At 38.4% G+C, this 19604-nt stretch overlaps 1 protein-coding gene across 2 annotated transcripts in view; it reads right to left on the reverse strand.

Moving 5' to 3' along the window:
* The window catches only part of LOC139144792 (oxysterol-binding protein 1-like), an 88608-nt gene that overhangs the window by 59473 nt on the left and 9531 nt on the right, over positions 1-19604 (reverse strand). For both annotated transcript variants that reach the window (XM_070715564.1, XM_070715563.1), the window contains exon 2: positions 3737-3945. In XM_070715564.1, coding sequence (XP_070571665.1) covers positions 3737-3945 — 209 coding nt within the window. The remainder of the gene's footprint in view (positions 1-3736; positions 3946-19604) is intronic.

Consider the following 19604-nt stretch of genomic DNA (forward strand, 5'->3'; position numbering starts at 1 on the left):
GCCGCACACAGTATTTGACAGTATACACACTCATGCTAGGCAAAGTGCCCATCGTCACCCGAGGTTTACGAGGTTCATCTGGGTCAAGCGATCCATGCCAGTTAAACTGCAGTTTACCATATGAATTTCTCCAGTAAATATTGCTGATGCAAATAATTAGTATTTCTATACGTACTGTGACTACTTACCTGGATATGCTTACCATTTGGCCACAAAGAGAGCTTACATATTCAAGTGGCAGGCCTCACAGTTTTCAACAGATTTTTATCTGAAGGTTGCCAGTCTTCAGTCAGTAAATATTTTATTTCTTTCAAATTAGGTGGATATGTGGGAAACAGCCCCTCCCTCCCCATCCAAATTTGTAAAAGGAATTTTGGAAGTCTCATATGATTAACCCTTTGCGACCCAGTGCAGCCTTGTTGCAACATTGTTGCAAAGCCCAGCTGAAAATTTGCATACCAGGGTCCCAAAATCCCAAAACTTTTCAGCATTTTGCACTGCACTGCCACTGTACACACATGAAAATAAGTATTGAATACGGTGCATATTTTTTATGTTTAACCAAATTATTTCTTTTACAGGCAAGATAGGAATTCCTAGAAGCTGCTGAATAAAATTTTATAACACTAGAGTTTGAGTTTTTTGCATGGGTGATGAAATTAGTGTGACAGAAATGATTAAGTTGAATGTTTGAAAATGAAGTGTTTGAACTTCAAAGTGTGCAAAACAAAATTTTTTCGACCAAAAAAATAAATTATGATGGCAATTTTATCATGGAATAAATTATTTTCAAAGTTGGAGTGCTCACAATGCAAACAGCACACGCTCAATTCTTACCTGAGGCTGGAGAGTAACTCACTCCGCGCGTACTAACTTATGAAAATTACAAAGTCAAAGTGAAATTGATGAAAAGCTCATAAACGTTTATGAAGAAGTCTTGGCTAAAAAATTGCCAGTGTCCGATCAGCTGTTCATTAATATTCTGTTCTGTTCAGGGTGAATAAAAGTCACAACAAGAGATTAGATTTCAAAGCCGTTCGCGTTCACTGCAAACATTGTTTACATTTTTCGCGGGACACCGGAAGTCGCTCAACGTCGCAAAATTGACGCGTGGTACTGTAAGAAACACTCGCTCTTACACAGATAGACGTTACACTGCTTGCAGCCCCACGTGGTCTCAACTGGATAGCCTTTTGGTGTTTTTTTGCCAGTTTTACTGCATTGACGAGCATTTCTTCTTCCGTTTGGCGTTCGGAGACAGTACCTCACAGCTGTGGTTAGCGATGTTGTCGATGTTGATGCTGTTCTCAAGCGCCGTAACTTGGCTTTGTGGACCCCGCTTTCTACGACTTGTGAAACCACCGATGAGCTGGCTTGAAAGATCGAGTCGATAATCTTTCTGTCTGTACCTTCGGTTGGGATTTGGAGAATGGGCAATGCTGTACAGGATGAAGGCGTTGATTATCATCCGATCGATGAAAAACCAGAACAGGTACTTCCAAAACTTCATGTACTTGTTGTTGATCGGGTAGTACGATGCCATTGGTCGCTCAAATCTACGCCGCCCATGAAGCTGTTATATTTTCTCACCACTGTTGGTACAAACATCTCCTTTCCCTTTCGCTGAATTTCAACTCCACCGGGATTACAGTTGGTACTCAGCAGTGTTACATCGCGTTTGTCATGCCAGAGTGTCGCTATGATTTCACCACTCTTCCGGTAAACATAGTCGCCTGGTTTCAACTTTGTCGCTGACTTTGACACGGCAGGAGGAAGCCCTTTACTGTTTTTGCGAACAGTGCTGCAAGACGTACGTACGTCTGTTCAACAAGTCAACGGCCAGACGCAGAGAACTAAAAAAGTTGTCGTAATAAAGATGATGTCCCATGCCAAAATATCTGCTGGTGAGATCGACAACGACGCTGTAGCCGAGACCGTGTTGAATCTGCTCTCCTTTCCCGGCGTATGGGATCATGTCAAACGTATATCCAGTCCGTGGACATGCAGCCGACCAAATCTTAAATCCCCACTTCACGGGCTTCGCAGGCATATACTGGATCATCGGTGACCGTCCGCTAAATTTGCACATGGCTTCATCGATTGAAATTTCCCGGAAAGGCATGAACTTCATCGGAAATTTAGAACGAACTACGTCAATTATGGGGCGAACTTTGTAAAGTCGATCTCTGCCGGGATCTTGTCGGTCAGGCTCAGCGTACGGATCATTGACGTGCAAATACTGGTTCAGCTTCATAAACCGGTTTCGCGACATGACTTTCGCCACCCCTGGTACATGGAGACGATCATCTGTTGACCAGAAGTCGCGTATCTCGGGTAAAGAGTGGATACCCATTAAGATAATGACACCAAAATACGCCTTCATTTCATTTCTGTCGACCGGACTCCAATCGGCATCAACTTTCTGTAAGCGATCTTGCTTGAACTGTGCGTATTTGTTGGTCTCACGGACAAGGTGATCCAGAAAATCATCTGTCATGAACAGCCGGAAAAAATCCAGCTGATCGCCTGTACAACCAAGATCGTGGAACGGCCCAGACTCATCACCGTTAAAATTAAATAAAGTCACATCATCGGAATTTTCTGACCACTGCAGATCGGCCACATCAATATCGTCAGCGTGAAGATCTTCCAACAGGCGTTCGGCAAGCTCGGTTGGGTCGATGTCGCTTCCATTTTCACGCTGATAGGCTTCCGGGCAATTTCCGTTCTCAGTTGCTGTTCCGTTATTTCTTCTGTGGTGAAGCCTTCAAAATCACTATCGGAATCGGAATCCCCAAAGAAAATGTCCCAAACCCCATCGTTTCGTACTTCCGGGGTCGACATCCGCAGTTCAAAACAAACTTTAATGAATATTCACACATGTAAATCTGGCGCCTGTGTTCAAAGATAAGGTCAGGAGGTCGTCTGTCAAGGGGCGGGAAACTAATCGTTTATTCATGAGGGGAGGCGGGAAATGTATTCAATTATTGGTGACGTCGAGATAAGATGTTGTAGAACGTCAGTGATTTATGAGTACTTGTCACGACCAAAAATAACGATGTAATCACTCTGTGTGTAACATAGCAACGTGCAGGCCGTCTCAGGCCTGATTGGGATTTCAATACCGTGTGCGTACGAAGCCGGATCAGGCCTAATCGGGTATTCTGGACTGTGATTGGCTGGGCCGTTTCAGGCCGTACTGGAGCGCAAAGGGTTAATCCACAAACACTTGGTGTATCAAGTGTGGTAAATGCAGGAAAAAAAGGAAGATATGACATGGTTTTGTCCTTCGGACTGGCAACTGCATACTGTATGACATTTAGGGTTGATAAAATGTGTACGTCATTGGCTAAATACAAAACCTGGTCACAATTTCAGTTCAAAGACGTTTTCCGCAGCTGTAACATACAGTACGTATGTCAATACATAAGAGCATTGGACTGTGCAAAACCTGGTTTTGGTCAAGAACGAAACCATGATAAGCATACATCAAACTTGGACACACTAAATATCAGAGGTATATCTATCAATTTTTACCATATGCACTGAAATGCGTTGAATTTATTTAGCTCTACGGACCCAGAGGGAATACTACATCATATCTTCCCTTTTTAAACTTTACTGCACACCAAATACTCAAATTTCATCTGGTTTAGCCACCTTGGGAGATACCCGGAAAAAGGAATGTTGTAAAGTCAACTTTTTCACAGGAGGTACACAAGTAAGGGTAGACTACCTGATGCAGCTTCCATCATACGGATAGCTTTAGCCTTGGCTAGCTCAAGAGCTGTCACCCAACGCTGCCGTTCCACTTCTGAGCTTGCCTTAAGGTGGAACGTCTGGGCACCACTGGAAATCACAAAATTACAGGAGTCTTCAGTGTCGATGTAGGCACCAGCCAAGTTGATTGTTCCACGACAAGTGTGAGCCATCTCGGCTTGGGTCCTAAAACAAAACGGCAAAAGTTAAGTAAGTCTGTCTACAACAAGTTGTTAATGCACAGTTCGCAACTTCAAAATCAGTGGCAAATTTGAACTGGGAAAATTTCACCACATTAGAGGCAAATGGTTAAATTAAAAGAGAATTGTAAGTGTACAGTTGACAACTCTGGTAATCTAAAACAATATAATCAAGTGAATTTATTCATACTAAAAGATACAAATTAGAACGGTATTACATTTTTTGATGCTGCTCCTATAATACAGCGTCAGCATACATGAGCTATTGGTATATTGATCACCATATACATTGTACAGGGTTTTTGACATCAATCCCCTCACTCTGTAATATTCTCAATAGTTTGCCCATCATGTTGACATAAACACCTATGACAGTATGGAAATAAATATTAGTGTCACTCCAACCATGCATAAAGCATCATTGAAGTACATTTATGTGTGGACCATTATTCCTTAGTAGCGATCAGTAAATTTGACACGTTTTACAAATTTATGCTGTTAAATGTAAGCTGGCTTTGTAAAATATTCAATATATGGGTCATATGCGATTGTAAGTTTACCTATGCCCTGGTTTAAATCTCCACTGGCTTTAAATATTGATTTTTCCCCCATTACTTTTGTTCTGCTCATAGAATTCGCTGCCTTGTTTTACTTCCAAAATGCTTGATATTCAATATCTAGATAATCCCTGTATGTGTATACTGTCCAATGTTATTGTTGACAACTGAGTGCTAGTCAAGCCATTGGATTCGTTCATCACCAATAACACTGTATATTCTGACAAAATATGTTGCATTTGTTTGGCCAATACCTTTTTATTTCAATATCATACAGAGAAAAGAAAAAACCCACTTGTTTTCTAGAATAAAATAATGTGAATATTAATCAAAAGTTACAGTTTTTGTTCCTTTCTTGTAATATGACATTAATACACACAGTAATTTACATTATCTACTGTGCACTTATCGAAATTTGTACCTCAATTGAATCACAACTTTGTAATTTATCTTATCGATGAAGGCTAAGGAATAAAATTACCAAGCCTAATCATACATTTCATTTTCTTCATGGCATGTCTTCTACTGCTGCTTTTTCAAAACACAGTAGTGCATCAAAATATTATCACAAATCCCACTGTAGTTTCTCTTTAGACACTGATATGATAACTGTTTAAAGGCAGAGCCTCCCTTTAAAGGGTGCAAAGCTATGGCGGCGTTCATTGTGTAAGTGGACACCAAACAGGCAACACGCTGGCACACGCTCCAGAAAATGCCACTTTTTAGTTTTTTCCGGCCGCAAAAACGCAGACAGACTGCCAAGCGGTCAGCGCGAAGCTGCTGCCGATCGAACTCTGTGGTTATATTCAAATTCTAACACGACTGGAAGACGACTTTTTAGGAAATTTGAGCGTTGTGGTGGGGAATCAATGATTGTTGGCGATTTGAACCAACTGTCAATCAAACGCTTGTATAAACTCTGTTTGCAGGATTAGCAAAAGGTGCCAAACAGTTGAGATCAGTTTGTGTAATTAATGTTATAGAAATCAAACATCGTACTGGCCAAGTGTTTGACTGGGAGGAGGAGAACACTAATGCCAGAACCTGGGATTGCAAATGGTAACTTTTCCTTCATATTGTATGGCAGTTTGTGCCGACAGTTTTCAAATACAACACGATGGCCGAATATTCAGTATCCACAAATACCCTCACTGTGAATGCTACGCTGATCAAAACCAAACCATTTCTGGACACAGGGCATCAAACATCAATGAAAGTGAAAAAAGCATGCATATATCCACCGACAACTAACTACACTTCCTTTCAAGCATTCCAACTGAGAGCAATGCACTCTCTTTGAGTAAATAATCATCGTTGATGACACAGTCCCCACTTGTTAATGGGTACTTTGATTACAAGTCCTCAGAGAGGATAGAGTCCTCTTCATTAATTAGGTCTGTGATAAAAATACTTTGATACAGATGGCACTCAATGGCCAAGAATGAGTTCCATGGTGATGAAAACATAAAACCAATGTAGGCCACCATCCTAAAGTTCATAAAATGAGTCAACTAGGAATTAATCAACAGGGTGTTGCACAAAATTTTGCATACAATCCTAATACTTAATAGATTATCACTGGTACCATATTTCATGAAGTTTGATGCAGTATTTACAACAAACTATGAGATCAACATCTGTATCAAGTTTCATCAAATTTGACGTTGTATTATTTGTGGCTATATCACTCTAATTAGGAAGTTCATTACATATGCAATTACAAATTAATTAAAATGACACTGATAAATGTCTTTTTCAATGTTAAAGCAATGTGAGCTTAACATCTGTGCAAAGTTTCATGAATTTGGTGCAGTATTTCTTGACATATCAGCCTACTTACAAAACTTCAATAATTGACATGTTACTGCTACATGACGTGAAACAAATTGACGAGCATATGTATGAAATAGGTCAATGTCCTTGTACCAACTGTGAATGATACTGGTGGAAATATGTCTGAGTTATGGCTCTGTACATTAGAAAATTGTAACAAAATCACCGCCATGCAGCGATATTTGATCTTACTGTTTAAAAAATCAACACGTACCGTATATGTATTACATAAGTCAATGTCCATGTACCAACTTTGAATAGGATCAGTTGAGACTTGCCAGAGTTATGGCTCTCGACATGAAACAACCATAACAAAATTGCCATCATGTGGCCATATTTGACCACCTTGTGAAACCAATCGACATACATATGTATAAATAAGTCAATGTCCTTGTACCAACTTTGAATAAATTCGCTGATACATGTCTGAGTTATGGTTCCGGACATGAAAAAATCGGGAAAAAAAATGGCCACACGGCGGCCATATTGGATTGTATCACAAAACAAATCAATGTGCATATGTATGACATAGGTCAATGTCCTTGCACTAAGTTTGAATAAAATTGGTGAATAAAATCGTATGTGTCAAAAGAACGTGAACAAATTGTAACAAAATGGCTGCCATGCAGCCATGTTGGATCATATCATGAAACAAATTGACGCACATATGTATGACATAGGTTAATGTCATTGTACAAACTTTGAATGAAATCGGTTGAGATATGCCTGAGTATTGTGGCTCTGTACATGAAAAAATCGTAACAAAATGGCCACACGGCAGCCATATTGGATCATATCACAAAACAAATTGACATGCATATCTATGACATTGGTCAATATCCTTGTACCAACTTTGAATAAAATCGGTTGAAACATGTCTGAGTCTGAGTTATGGCTCTGTACATGACAAAATCATAATAAAATGGCTGCCTAGCGGCCATATTGGATCGTATCACAAAACAAATTGACGTGCATATGTATCACATAGGTCAATGTCCTTGTACCAACTTTGAATAAAATCGGTTGAGATATGTTGAGTTATGGCTCTGTACATGAAAAAATTGTAACAAAATGGCCACACGGCAGCCATATTGGATCGTATCACAAAACAAATTGACATGCATATCTATTACAGTGGTCAATATCCTTGTACCAACTTTGAAAAAAATCAGTAGAACATGTCTGACTTATGGCTCTGTACATGAAAAAATCGTAATAAAATGGCCGCCTGGCGCCATATTGGATCGTATCACAAAACAAAGTGACGTGCATATCTATGACATTGGTCAATGTCCTTGTACCAACTTTGAATAATTCAGTTGAAACATGTCTGAGTTATGGCTTTGTACATGAAAAAATCGTAATAAAATGGCCGCCTGGCAGCCATATTGGATCGTATCACAAAACAAATCGACATGCATATCTATGACATTGGTCAATGTCCTTGTACCAACTTTGAATAAAATCGGTTGAAACATGTCTGAGTTATGGCTTTGTACATGAAAAAATCGTAATAAAATGGCCGCCTGGCGGCCATATTGGATCGTATCACAAAACAAATCGACGTGCATCTGTATGACATATGAAGTAATCCTTGTACCAAGTTTGAATGAAATCGCTCCTTGCATCTCTGAGATATCTGCGTGAACGGACGGACGGACGCACGGACGCACGCACGGACATGACCAAACCTATAAGTCCCCCCGGACGGTGTCCGTGGGTAAATAATCAGCTCTATTATTATAATTTCTGTGCCATATATTCACATCCCTGGATTATTGATATTTTGAGAATTGATATGCCTGTCATCTACCAGCACTTATGTAACTACGTGGCAAGCCACACCCACCCTATGCTCACCATTGAATGGCTATAAGGTTGAGTTGAACTAGGGGTCATATCGTCACTTTCTCTTGCACGGAAACAGTAAGCTCTTTCAATTATTTTGCTTTTTGCTACAGGAATTCTGAAATTTGTAGGACTATGGGACATGAACCTTTGTACAGTACTCATATGAAAGCATATTTCACCAGCATACCTATGTACCATGAGCTGAGTTGAAACAGTAAAAATTCAAGTATGCATTGGTTCTTTAGAATATAATAATCACGAGACAATGGGGTTTTCCATAGACGTTTAGATAGATACAGCAGTGAAAAAGTTTTATGCTTGCAAGAGAGCATTAATGGTATTTCAACACAAACTGTCTGCATGGTCAAGGTTCTACTGCATTACAAGTACAGTATATTCATAGACTATACACCGTCCTTGCAAAATACAGTTGTTTACCACCATATTTGCATGACATCAATCTGGAAACAAGTTTGTGCTAAACAGTATCAAAACAGACTACATGAATGTTGATAAAAAAACTTATTCCTTGCTATCAATCAACAAAAGGAACATCTCTGTGCATTGCGTTTGGATATGAAACAAGATCGCAGTATATGCCAGCTTTATAAACATATCCAGCTTTAGTGCTGTTCTATATAACAAAGAGTATCTTTCATGTCTAGCAACGAAATCATCTCGTTAAAGTCCGTGCATTAATTTGATGATACAGCCTATTTGCAAATTGGTATTCTATGCTTCCTTTATGAGAGCCGATGCCACTTCACAGCACCTTATGCAATTTACATCTTACAAAACCAGTCATATAGAGATGGGCCTGTTTCCTTTCCTAATAAACTCTGACAACCAGAACTGAAACACCGCCACAAGCGATTTCAGAAATGAAAGGGAAGTGATCCGTCAGAGTTCACACCTGAGCCCACTTCATTGTTGCCGAGGAATTTGCTTTCCACTGGAAAGCTCGATTGGGATTTCACGGTGTGACTTGACTGCATGTCAGGGCTCGACGCAAGGTCAAATCATCCACTAGCCCGAAGGACTAGTAGCAGTTTTTTTAGTAGTCCTAAATGAAATCTACTAGTCCTGCTCAAGCAAAGCCAAATGTTGCTCTCATGTTGTAAAGCGGTGTATATGACCATTCTCATATTTTTTGTCGCAAAGGTTTTGAACCCAATAACTAACTTTCATGCAAGACTAGCACATTGCTTACTGCAAAATGTTAACTTTGAATCATATATAAACCACAAAAATAGCCTGAATGAAATGTCCTGTGTAGGAGGAGAGGTCATGAAAATGGCCTATTGCCATCAAGGATAAAATCAGACGTAGCTGGGATGAATTTGTTGGAAAATTCTTCATAGCTCAGGTAGTGCACGACTAATTTGCAAAGAACATGTTTGTTCATGGTGAGGACAGATTTGTTTCTCCAGAACTGAAACTCGTACAGCCATTCACAAATGTTCCTGTGGAGTGCCTTCATATTTTTGACATATATCACATTTTAAAATTGACCAGCTTGTGGGGAGGACCTCTCATTTGTATATGGTTTGTGAAAAATTTAGTTTTTCATAGTAAAAATATCGCATTTTACCATTTCATGTGCTTGTGTCTTTTATGAGTTTTTGCCAGTTACTGGTAACAAAATGTGATTAGCACAAAAATAACCAATGACTCCCAGAAGTGATTGGATACAACAGTCTGATACACCTATTTCATACATTGTTTTTTCACTACTGTTATAAGCTTCACTTCACTGTTATTGCCCCAATAATTTACACTTTTCCGCTAAAATGGCAAAACAATAAGTTGATAGCACCAAGTTATTATCTGTGAGGAATTCCCTTACCTGTACAAGCAGTAGCAACTTGAACTTGCATAGCACTGTTTTGCAAGCTAGATGGCTCCTTTTAAATCAGCTTCAATCAAGCTAGGGGGTCTTGACTATATATGGAGGTCAGCATGTGGAGACATTCTAAAGCAGGGTCAAGCTGGCTACGAACGATCGGAGGTGTTGTTTGGGAATGCCCCTGAAGAAATCTTGAGCAAAATCTTCTTTGAAAGGGCAAGGATACAGTGTTTGAACGAAATTGTGGGGTTGCTCATGTTTTTAGGCGAAGTGATGAGCTTCAAGCAAACCAAATACACGACGTGCAGACAATTCCGTTTGATGCTCAGCGTTGAGTCATGTTTCCCGGGGCCATGTTACTGGCATGTACAGTACAATTTGATTCTCCGTAGCAGGTAAACTGTTTCATTTTAAGTTGGTGATCAATAAAGTTTGCTTCACTGTTTCACTGTCCAATTTGTTTGGGTAAAAGTTAGTTTATTTTTATGTAAAATGATCGAGGCTTGGTTCATTCTTATCGAATGAGTGGCCTGGCGTCCTATTAGTTTGTAGCGATAAACTTTCCTGGACGACAATGGAAAAATTGCACTAGTCCGCAGGACTACCTCCGAAGACATTTTACTAGTCCTCTTGAAAATTTACTAGCCTCGGGCTAGTGGGCTAGCGCTTATGTCGAGCCCTGCATGTTTCACTGGGATTTCGGTTGAAAGGAAAAACCAAAACGAGAGCAGGAGGCACGGAATGCTCTATTACTTTTGGGCATGTCTTGAGTCCAACTCAAAGCAGTAGAGTGGTGCTCTAGAAAGATGTCTTACGCCAACCTCCACCTGCAAGGAGAAATCACCACATTTTCATGGAGGGTTGTGGCCTATGATGCTATAATGATGAAACATTATATAATTTGGTGAAAAAGTGGCATGAAAGCATCTTAATATATTCAATATTGGAGGAAAAAGATGATGCACTTTTGTAATTAGCAAAATAACCTGTTGCAGTAGCGTAATCCTGTTTTGAACATGACCACTGCTTGGAGTGTGATCTTGAAGCACAAGAACTAACTTTGCACCCTCATTCTACATCAAAAATCTTCAAAATACCTTCTAATTGCTATTAGTTAACAAGTCATCGTTGATGACACAGTCCCCACTTGTTAATGGGTACTTCGATTACATGTCCTAAGAGGATAGAGTCCTCTTCATTAATTAGGTCTGTGATAAAAATACTTTGATACAGATGGCGCTCAATGGCCAAGAATGAGTTCCATGGTGATGAAAACATAAAACCAATGTAGGCCACCATCCTAAAGTTCATAAAATAGCGCCAATGGCACTTGATCACAACTGGCACATTGTGAAACTACTCTATCTCTGGGTACACCTGTACATGAAATACTGAAAGGGTAAGTGCTGCGGGTTTGGAGTTTGTCAGTAAATGCACACAGAAAACAAAGTCCCGAAGTAGCGAATTCCAGCCATTTTCAAACCACACTGTTTGTCAGTGGGGTAAGCAATATTCGCAAAAATCACATTTCCAGGCTAATAGACTATGTTTTACAAAATCACACGTCCTTATTACAAAATAAAACGATCTTGTCTTAAATCAATGCGCCAGTAAACAGGTCCAGCAGCTAGTTATGTCATCAAGTCTGTAATGTTAAGGGTAATAACAAATGTGAGAAATCTAAAACATTAAATATGTTGTTTTTTATCAATTTTATTACCAAAGCGCATGAAAATCTCTGATACTTTGAATCAGCCATCCTGCATATTTCTAACATTCATCAAACCTCATTTCTGTTCCACAACTCATTAAATAGTCCACAATGCAGGATTGGTGTACATTCCAAAACTACATATATGAAAGACCCCTAAAATCAATTAGTTAAAGGGGGTTAGAAATTTCCCAAAACTATCTAACCGCTGCTCCGTTTGGCTCCATTTTTCGAATCGGAACCTTGGAATTAGTCTGAATATCTCTACCAAATATCAATGCAGTCTGTTCAGTGGTTTTGACTTTTTGTCGTTTACGGAAAATGGACACTGTCCACCACCGGTTGAAGCTAACCTATATATCACAACTTCCAGATGTGATAATGACCTATGGTCATTATGTTAAAAAATACCGCCAATGGCGCTTGGACATAATGACCGCCTAGTATTATCGGCATTTATCAACAACCACACTCACTGTGAATTAGACAGACCACGAAGTCAATGAGCAACATATAGCTGAAAGACTATTTTTCACATTGCGATTTTAAGCTCATTTTTAGAGAAAAGAGATGTATATGTATATGGAGAAAAAGCAGAAGACATATTTGTAAATTGTTTGTTAAGTGACAATCATATATGCATCTCTTGAAATTTTGTGGTTATAAGGTATAACAGTAGTGTAAGAATAATGAGGTATGAATAAGTTAGTAAAGCTAAGTTGACAGTAATTAAGATTACAAAATTATACACTAAGCTGGGGAAATCTGATTGAAATAAATGTTGAAAAGTAGCAAAGTCATGGTCATCTTTTGTCTAATACCTTGTGTAAGTTCATGAACTTTACATAAATCTTGCTATAGATTTGTTGCTATGGGCAATAACTGTGTTTCAGATCATTTGAGAACAATCTATCCATGACAGGTTTACTAGTAAATTGTAATATACTTCTATTTAAAGGAGAGAAACTTCTCAAATATTTTTTTTCCCTGTAATTTGCTGTGAGAACACATGGACAGATGCTCAGGACTGTATGCTGGTGCTACCTTGATAACTAACCTACAACTTGTAACGTCATTGTCTAACCTGTTCACCCCAATTTCCTGTAGACAGGTCCACACTCTCCATTGATAACAATGGGTTTGGGCCATACCATTGTAGTGAAAGACTGTAACATGTGAGGTTGTGGATACTTAATCTCTGGAATGTCAAAGTCTGTATATTGACTCAAGGATGTTTACTTAACAAATGCCTAGGGTCATCTCAAAAGTGAGAATCTAAACTATGAAATATGTTTTTTTTAATGCTTTTGATGCCCAAAAGATCATAGAAATCTCTTATACTTCGAATCAGCAATCCTGCATATTTCTAACATTCATCAAAACCTCATTTCTGTTCAACAACTCATAAAACAGTCCACAATGCAGGATTGGTGTACATTCCAAAACTACATATATGAAAGACCCCTAAAATCAATTAGATAGAAAGGGGAGTTAGAAATTTCCCAAAACTATCTAACCGGCGCTCCGTTTGGCTCCATTTTTCGGAATTGGAACCTCGGAACCAGTCTATGTATCGGTATCAAATATCAACGCAGTCTGTTCAGCAGTTTTTGACTTTTTGTCGTTTACGGAAATGGACGACATCAAACACCGGTTGAAACCACCTCTATATCACAACTTCCAGTTGTGATAAAAATGAGTCAACTAGGAATTAATCAACAGGATGTTGCAAAACATTTTTGCATACAATTCTAACACTTGACAGATTATCACTGGTACCATATTTCATAAAGTTTGATGCAGTATTTACAACACTATGAGATCAACATCTGTATCAAGTTTCATCACATTTGACGCTGTATTAATTTGTGGCTATATCATCCTAATTCGGAAAGTTCATTACTTATGCAATTACAAATTAATTAAAATGACACTGATAAATGTCTTTTTCAATGTTAAAGTAATGTGACCTTAACATCAGTTAACATCTGTATAAAGTGTCATGAATTTGATGCAGTACGTATTTCTTGACATATAAGCTTACTTACGAAACTTCAATAATTGACATGTTGCTGCTACATGACGTGAAACAAATTGACGAGCATATGTATGAAATAGGTCAATGTCCTTGTACCAACTTTGAATGATACTGGTGGAAATATGTCTGAATTATGGCTCTGTACATCTGAAAATTGTAACAAAATCACCGCCATGCAGCGATATTTGATCTTACTGTTTAAAAAATCAACATGTATATGTATGACATAAGTCAATGTACATGTACCAACTTTGAATAAGATCAGTTGAGCTTGCCAGAGTTATGGCTCTCGACATGAACAACCATAACAAAATTGCTACCATGTGGCCATATAGGACCATCTCGTGAAACCAATCGACACACATATGTATAAATAAGTCAATGTCCTTGTACCAACTTTGAATAAATTTGCTTGATACATGTCTGAGTTATGGTTCCGGACATGAAAAAATCGGAAAAAAATGGCCACACGGCGGCCATATTGGATTGTATCATAAAACAAATCAATGTGCATATGTATGACATAGGTCAATGTCCTTGTACTAAGTTTGAATAAAGTTGGTGAATAAAATTAGTTGAGACATGCCCAAGTTTTGGCTAAGGACACGAAAAAATTGTAACAAAATGGCTGCCATGCAGCCATATTGGATCATATCAAGAAACAAATTGACATACATATGTATGACATAGGTTAATGTCCTTGTACCAACTTTGAATAAAATTGGTTAAGATATGCCTTAGAGCATTATGGCCCTTGACATGAAAAAATCGTAACAAAATGGCCGCAAGGCAGCCATATTGGATCGTATCACATAACAAATTGACATGCATATGTATGACATTAGTCAATCTCCTTGTACCAACTTTGAATAAAATCCGTTGAAACATGTCTGAGTTATTGCTCTGTACATGAAAACATCGTAATAAAATGGCTGCCTATCTAGCGGCCATATTGGATCGTATCACATAACAAATCGACATACATATCGACATACATATGTAAGACATAGGTCAATGTCCTTGTACCAACTTTGAATAAAATCGGTTAAGATATGCCTGAGTTATGCCTCTGCATATGAAAAAATCGTAACAAAATGGCCACTAAGCAGCCATATTGGATCGTATCACAAAACAAATTGACATGCATATCTATGACATTGGTCAATGTCCTTGTACCGACGCTTGATAAAATCGGTTGCAACATGTCTGAGTTATGGCTCTGTACATAAAAAAATCGTAATAAAATGGCCGCCTGGCGGCCATATTGGATCATATCACAAAACAAAATGACGTGCATATCTATGACATTGGTCAATGTCCTTGTACCAACTTTGAATAAAATCGGTTGAAACATGTCTGAGTTATGGCTCTGTACATGAAAAAATCGTAATAAAATGGCCGCCTGGCGGCCATATTGGATCGTATCACAAAACAAAATGACGTGCATATCTATGACATTGGTCAATGTCCTTGTACCAACTTTGAATAAATCGGTTGAAACATGTCTGAGTTATGGCTCTGTACATGAAAAATCGTAATAAAATGGCCGCCTGGCGGCCATATTGGATCGTATCACAAAACAAATTAATGTGCATCTGTATGACATATGAAGTAATCCTTGTACCAAGTTTGAATGAAATCGCTTCTGCATCTCTGAGATATCTGCGTGAACGGACGGACGCACGCACACACGCACCGCACGCACGGACGCACACGCACGGACATGACCAAACCTATAAGTCCCCCCGGACGACGGTGTCCGTGGGGACTAATAAGGCTAATTACATTTTGATGGGTACATGTATACTATAAATAACTGAAGTGGATTCAACAGGTTCAGAGAAACAACCTGAAAGTTTAACAATTCTGTGATATTCTGTAGTAAGTGAAAATGAAAAAAGTTCTGTTGTGTAACTAAAAATACCTTGATATATCAGGTTTGTGCATTACTTTGTCCTATCAATTGGTAGCATTGTCATAGGGAGTAGTGTTGCTGTATTACTCACTACATTGAAGGCAAACAGCCTAATTCTTTCCGTCACTCCTGACCCTCTCTTGGTGACGTTACTACCATAATCCATCTCTAAGCCTGCATGGGTATATGTAAGTTTGATCATACAGACCAGCTTTCAGCACATGTCCCATATTTCAGTCTTGCCTCTTTTCTCTTTGGCCATTTCTGTTTCCAGTTCTCAGGGTAAACTATCTCAAAATCTGTACCAATAGGCACATGTATTACCTACTCCTCACACAGATCACCCTGAGGTGACCTGTTACATGTTGTAACACATGTGTGCCATAAATCAAAACTTCATTACAAGCGTCGAAGTTTCAAATTACATTTTAATAATTATATTGTGAAAGTGAATGAGTATCAAGATCTCACTCCATTATCTGAGCTAAACCTTTCCCAATCTTGGTTTAATCCAAACCATTATTATAAATGGTGACTGTGGAGCTGTTAACATGGAATTAGGGATGTACAGGTTAAGACCTTCCTGCCCCTCATCTATATAATTTACAGGAGGAAAAACCACAACGACGACAGAGATGTCGTTAAGATCAAAGCTGGAGAGAAAAACCTTTCAAATTCAATAGAAAGTTTACAATTGACGTGCATGCAGAAGTGAATACACACCAGCATCATATTTCATTTGAAAAAAAAAGTCGTTGAACAGCACTAACATTACACAAGAAATCAGTACAATTCACTTAAAATTTTTACACGGTTAGTTAACCATTTACAAAGGACTCTTCTCAATTATATCAGCAAAAGTAAATTGTTACAGCTGGATCAACCATTTCATTTTTCACAAATATTTTATTTTCGAAAGATGATGTCAATAAATTGCATACTTCCATGTCCATCTGGGAGAAAAGAGACGGCTTTGCAAATGTCACAGACTCATTGTACCAAACTTATTATGCTACACAAATGTTGGTTTCTGAAATGACGGCTGATGAAATTGGGCACTGCGGGAATAATATTACCATACGATTGTAAGGCCACAGCTCATACAGTTTTCAATAGTTTTCAATAAGGTTTCAATAGTCCTTTGAAGGAAATATGAATACTGATTTTTCTTGCTGTCTTATAAGTTTTATTTCTGTCAGAAAATACTCAAGAAAACAACCTTCTTAACAAATTGTATGTGAGTAACAACAAAGACATATATTTGCGTGTAAATATACCACTTATAAATTCAGTAAATTATTGTAAACCAGACAGCTTATAGGGTACTTTGCCAGATGAAAGTGAAACTCATATTTCAAAGAAAATGAAGATTTCTTTGAGAACTTGAGATTTCACAAAGAATGAGGTTTTGATAGGTGAAAATGGGCTTCATTGGAAAAGGCTTTGCTATCAACTACAGTACTTGTACATGATAGCATCGTCTTTCTCATCCATACAGAGACAAGCAGATTTCTCCAACTACAGTATTTCATGACAAATTCATTCAGTCAGAGATCAAGCCTCCTGTTTAATAAAGGTCAAATACACCCCTGGGATAGATTTTCCACACTATCCTTTGTATTCCCATAGTCTGTATAGTCTGTATGAAATTATTTACATCCCAACAAAGCAAACGACTTTTCCCTCCATAGAGCAATGGCACAGCCAGCATCAGGCAGGCTAATGTTGTCTGTCAGAGCGATCATGAAAGTTGCACAGGGACCCAACTTCTGCTTGTATGTAAGGACGGATCAAACCCTGAAGTACCGTAGAGTATCTATCAGGTATAAACAAAGTACAAATACAAGTCAAACTGCATCAATTTTTGAAAGACAAATTACAATAAAATCATAATAGTGGAATAGTAAATCAGAACATTGAACAGATTTGTTTCTGATAACATTTCATTCATTTTGCTGGATTTAATTCTGTTATTTATTCTTTCCAGTTTGTGCTGTTGAAGGTTTGGTAACTTCTTCACGGCACATGTAATGGGAGACAAACACTGAAATGCTGCCTGTGACCCTTATTGGGTCAAGTCATTCAAAATCGGCAGATACTGTCATATCCAGAAGGTCACTATGATGCACACAGTACGGTGACCTAAAATGTCATGACACTCTCACATTTATTTGTTAAAGTCTTTATGTCTGATTTATAACTACATAATATTTATATACATGTACACATCAGTGTTTTTGTTATGTCTGGTACAGGTAAGGTGGTTCCCAAACCATGTTATTCCCCTCAGACTATCCACACAATTACATTAGAGGACAACAGAATTAGTACTTGAGTTCCAACACAATTTACCTATCTTTCCAAAGCCTTGGCAAGAAACACCAATTGTATGTCTCTTCCAGACAACCAAGTGGAAATCACATTTCCTCTTTCAAGTCTTCAAATAGTCAAGCTCTTGATATACATCATGTAGGCAGGACATGTTACAGGTTACTGTTTTGAACTGTTGAACTTGATCCGATATGCATTGATACATGTACATGTAGCAACAAATGAACTATTGGCAGGGCTCGAAATAGCGGTAGTCCCGCGTCCACAGACTACCAACCTTTTCCTGGGGCTACCAAAACCTATGAAATGGTAGTCCACACGGACTACCAAGCCTGGGACATGAAATTACTTAGTGGAGCGGCATGATGTTGGTCGCTGTGAGAGACCGACGCTCATGCAGTCATCCCAGTTATGAAAATTAAAAAGCGACAGTGCAGTCGAATTTGTTGCGACAAACTTTCAATAAAATGTCATTATGTTAACTGATGTACTTGGATGACAGGCTCGGGAAATGATGGCCAACGAAAATTTATTTTCATAGTTATTTAACCACAATGTATCAATCACAATTGAATACAAAAATTTTCAAACTGCAAAGAAAAAGCTGTCTGGCCATCCACAAATTACGCTTTCCGAAGTGTACAAGATCATCGCATGATAGTGTACTATGGTGGAGAAATATAGCCAATTGCCACGAAAGTATTCGGAACATGACTGTACCAAGTTGTCATCCTGAAATTCATAGCCAATCTATATTAGCCATGTTATGTTTACACGTGTTGAGTTAAAAGTAGTTGTCATGGCGAACATGAAAATTTGCATATAAGCTCTGCCTATGAGTGAATAGGTCGTCTAACTATGAGGCGTCACCGTTGTCCACTACACATGCTATACCGTTCTCCTAAGGCTATGATCTGCAGGTATTGATGTCAAATGACTAGAAAATTCACTTCCTGGATAGAATCATGAAAATAAATCTTTCATTGTCTAGATATAAATAAAAATATCCTTTACCAAAAAAATTCTTCATTCATGCATGGGCTACCAGACATTGTCACTGGGCTACCAACTTCAGAAAATGGTAGCCCAATGGGACTACCAGGGAAAAAAAGTTATTTCGAGCCTGATTGGTGAGTGTATGGAAAACTTTGGGGAAGTATACGGAAGATAAACCCTAATCAAAAATATTTCCAATGTGAAATCTATTTTGAATAGCTGTGAAAGGTTCACAACATCCACTGACTGCAGCCTAGACTTAATGACATCACAATACTTCTTTTATGATACCTGAAGTGTAAACTATTAAACAAAGGAGTGATCCAGTATAATGTGATTGTTGTAATATTGCTTTTCCTACTGAACACAAACGGGACAGGCTCAGTAAATATTTTAAGACATCATCTTATCACCAAGGAAACAGCTTACCAAAAGAGAAACTAGTCTAGTGAACCACGCAATGGGAATTACTCAATCAGAGAATATGAAAGCATTATTGATTGGAGTAATATTTTTATCTGACAGAAAGATATATTAATGCTACAATTTAATTCCGTATGGAAATCT

This window comes from Ptychodera flava, chromosome 12 (assembly GCF_041260155.1).
Source record: "Ptychodera flava strain L36383 chromosome 12, AS_Pfla_20210202, whole genome shotgun sequence".
In the NCBI taxonomy this organism is placed as follows: domain Eukaryota; kingdom Metazoa; phylum Hemichordata; class Enteropneusta; family Ptychoderidae; genus Ptychodera; species Ptychodera flava.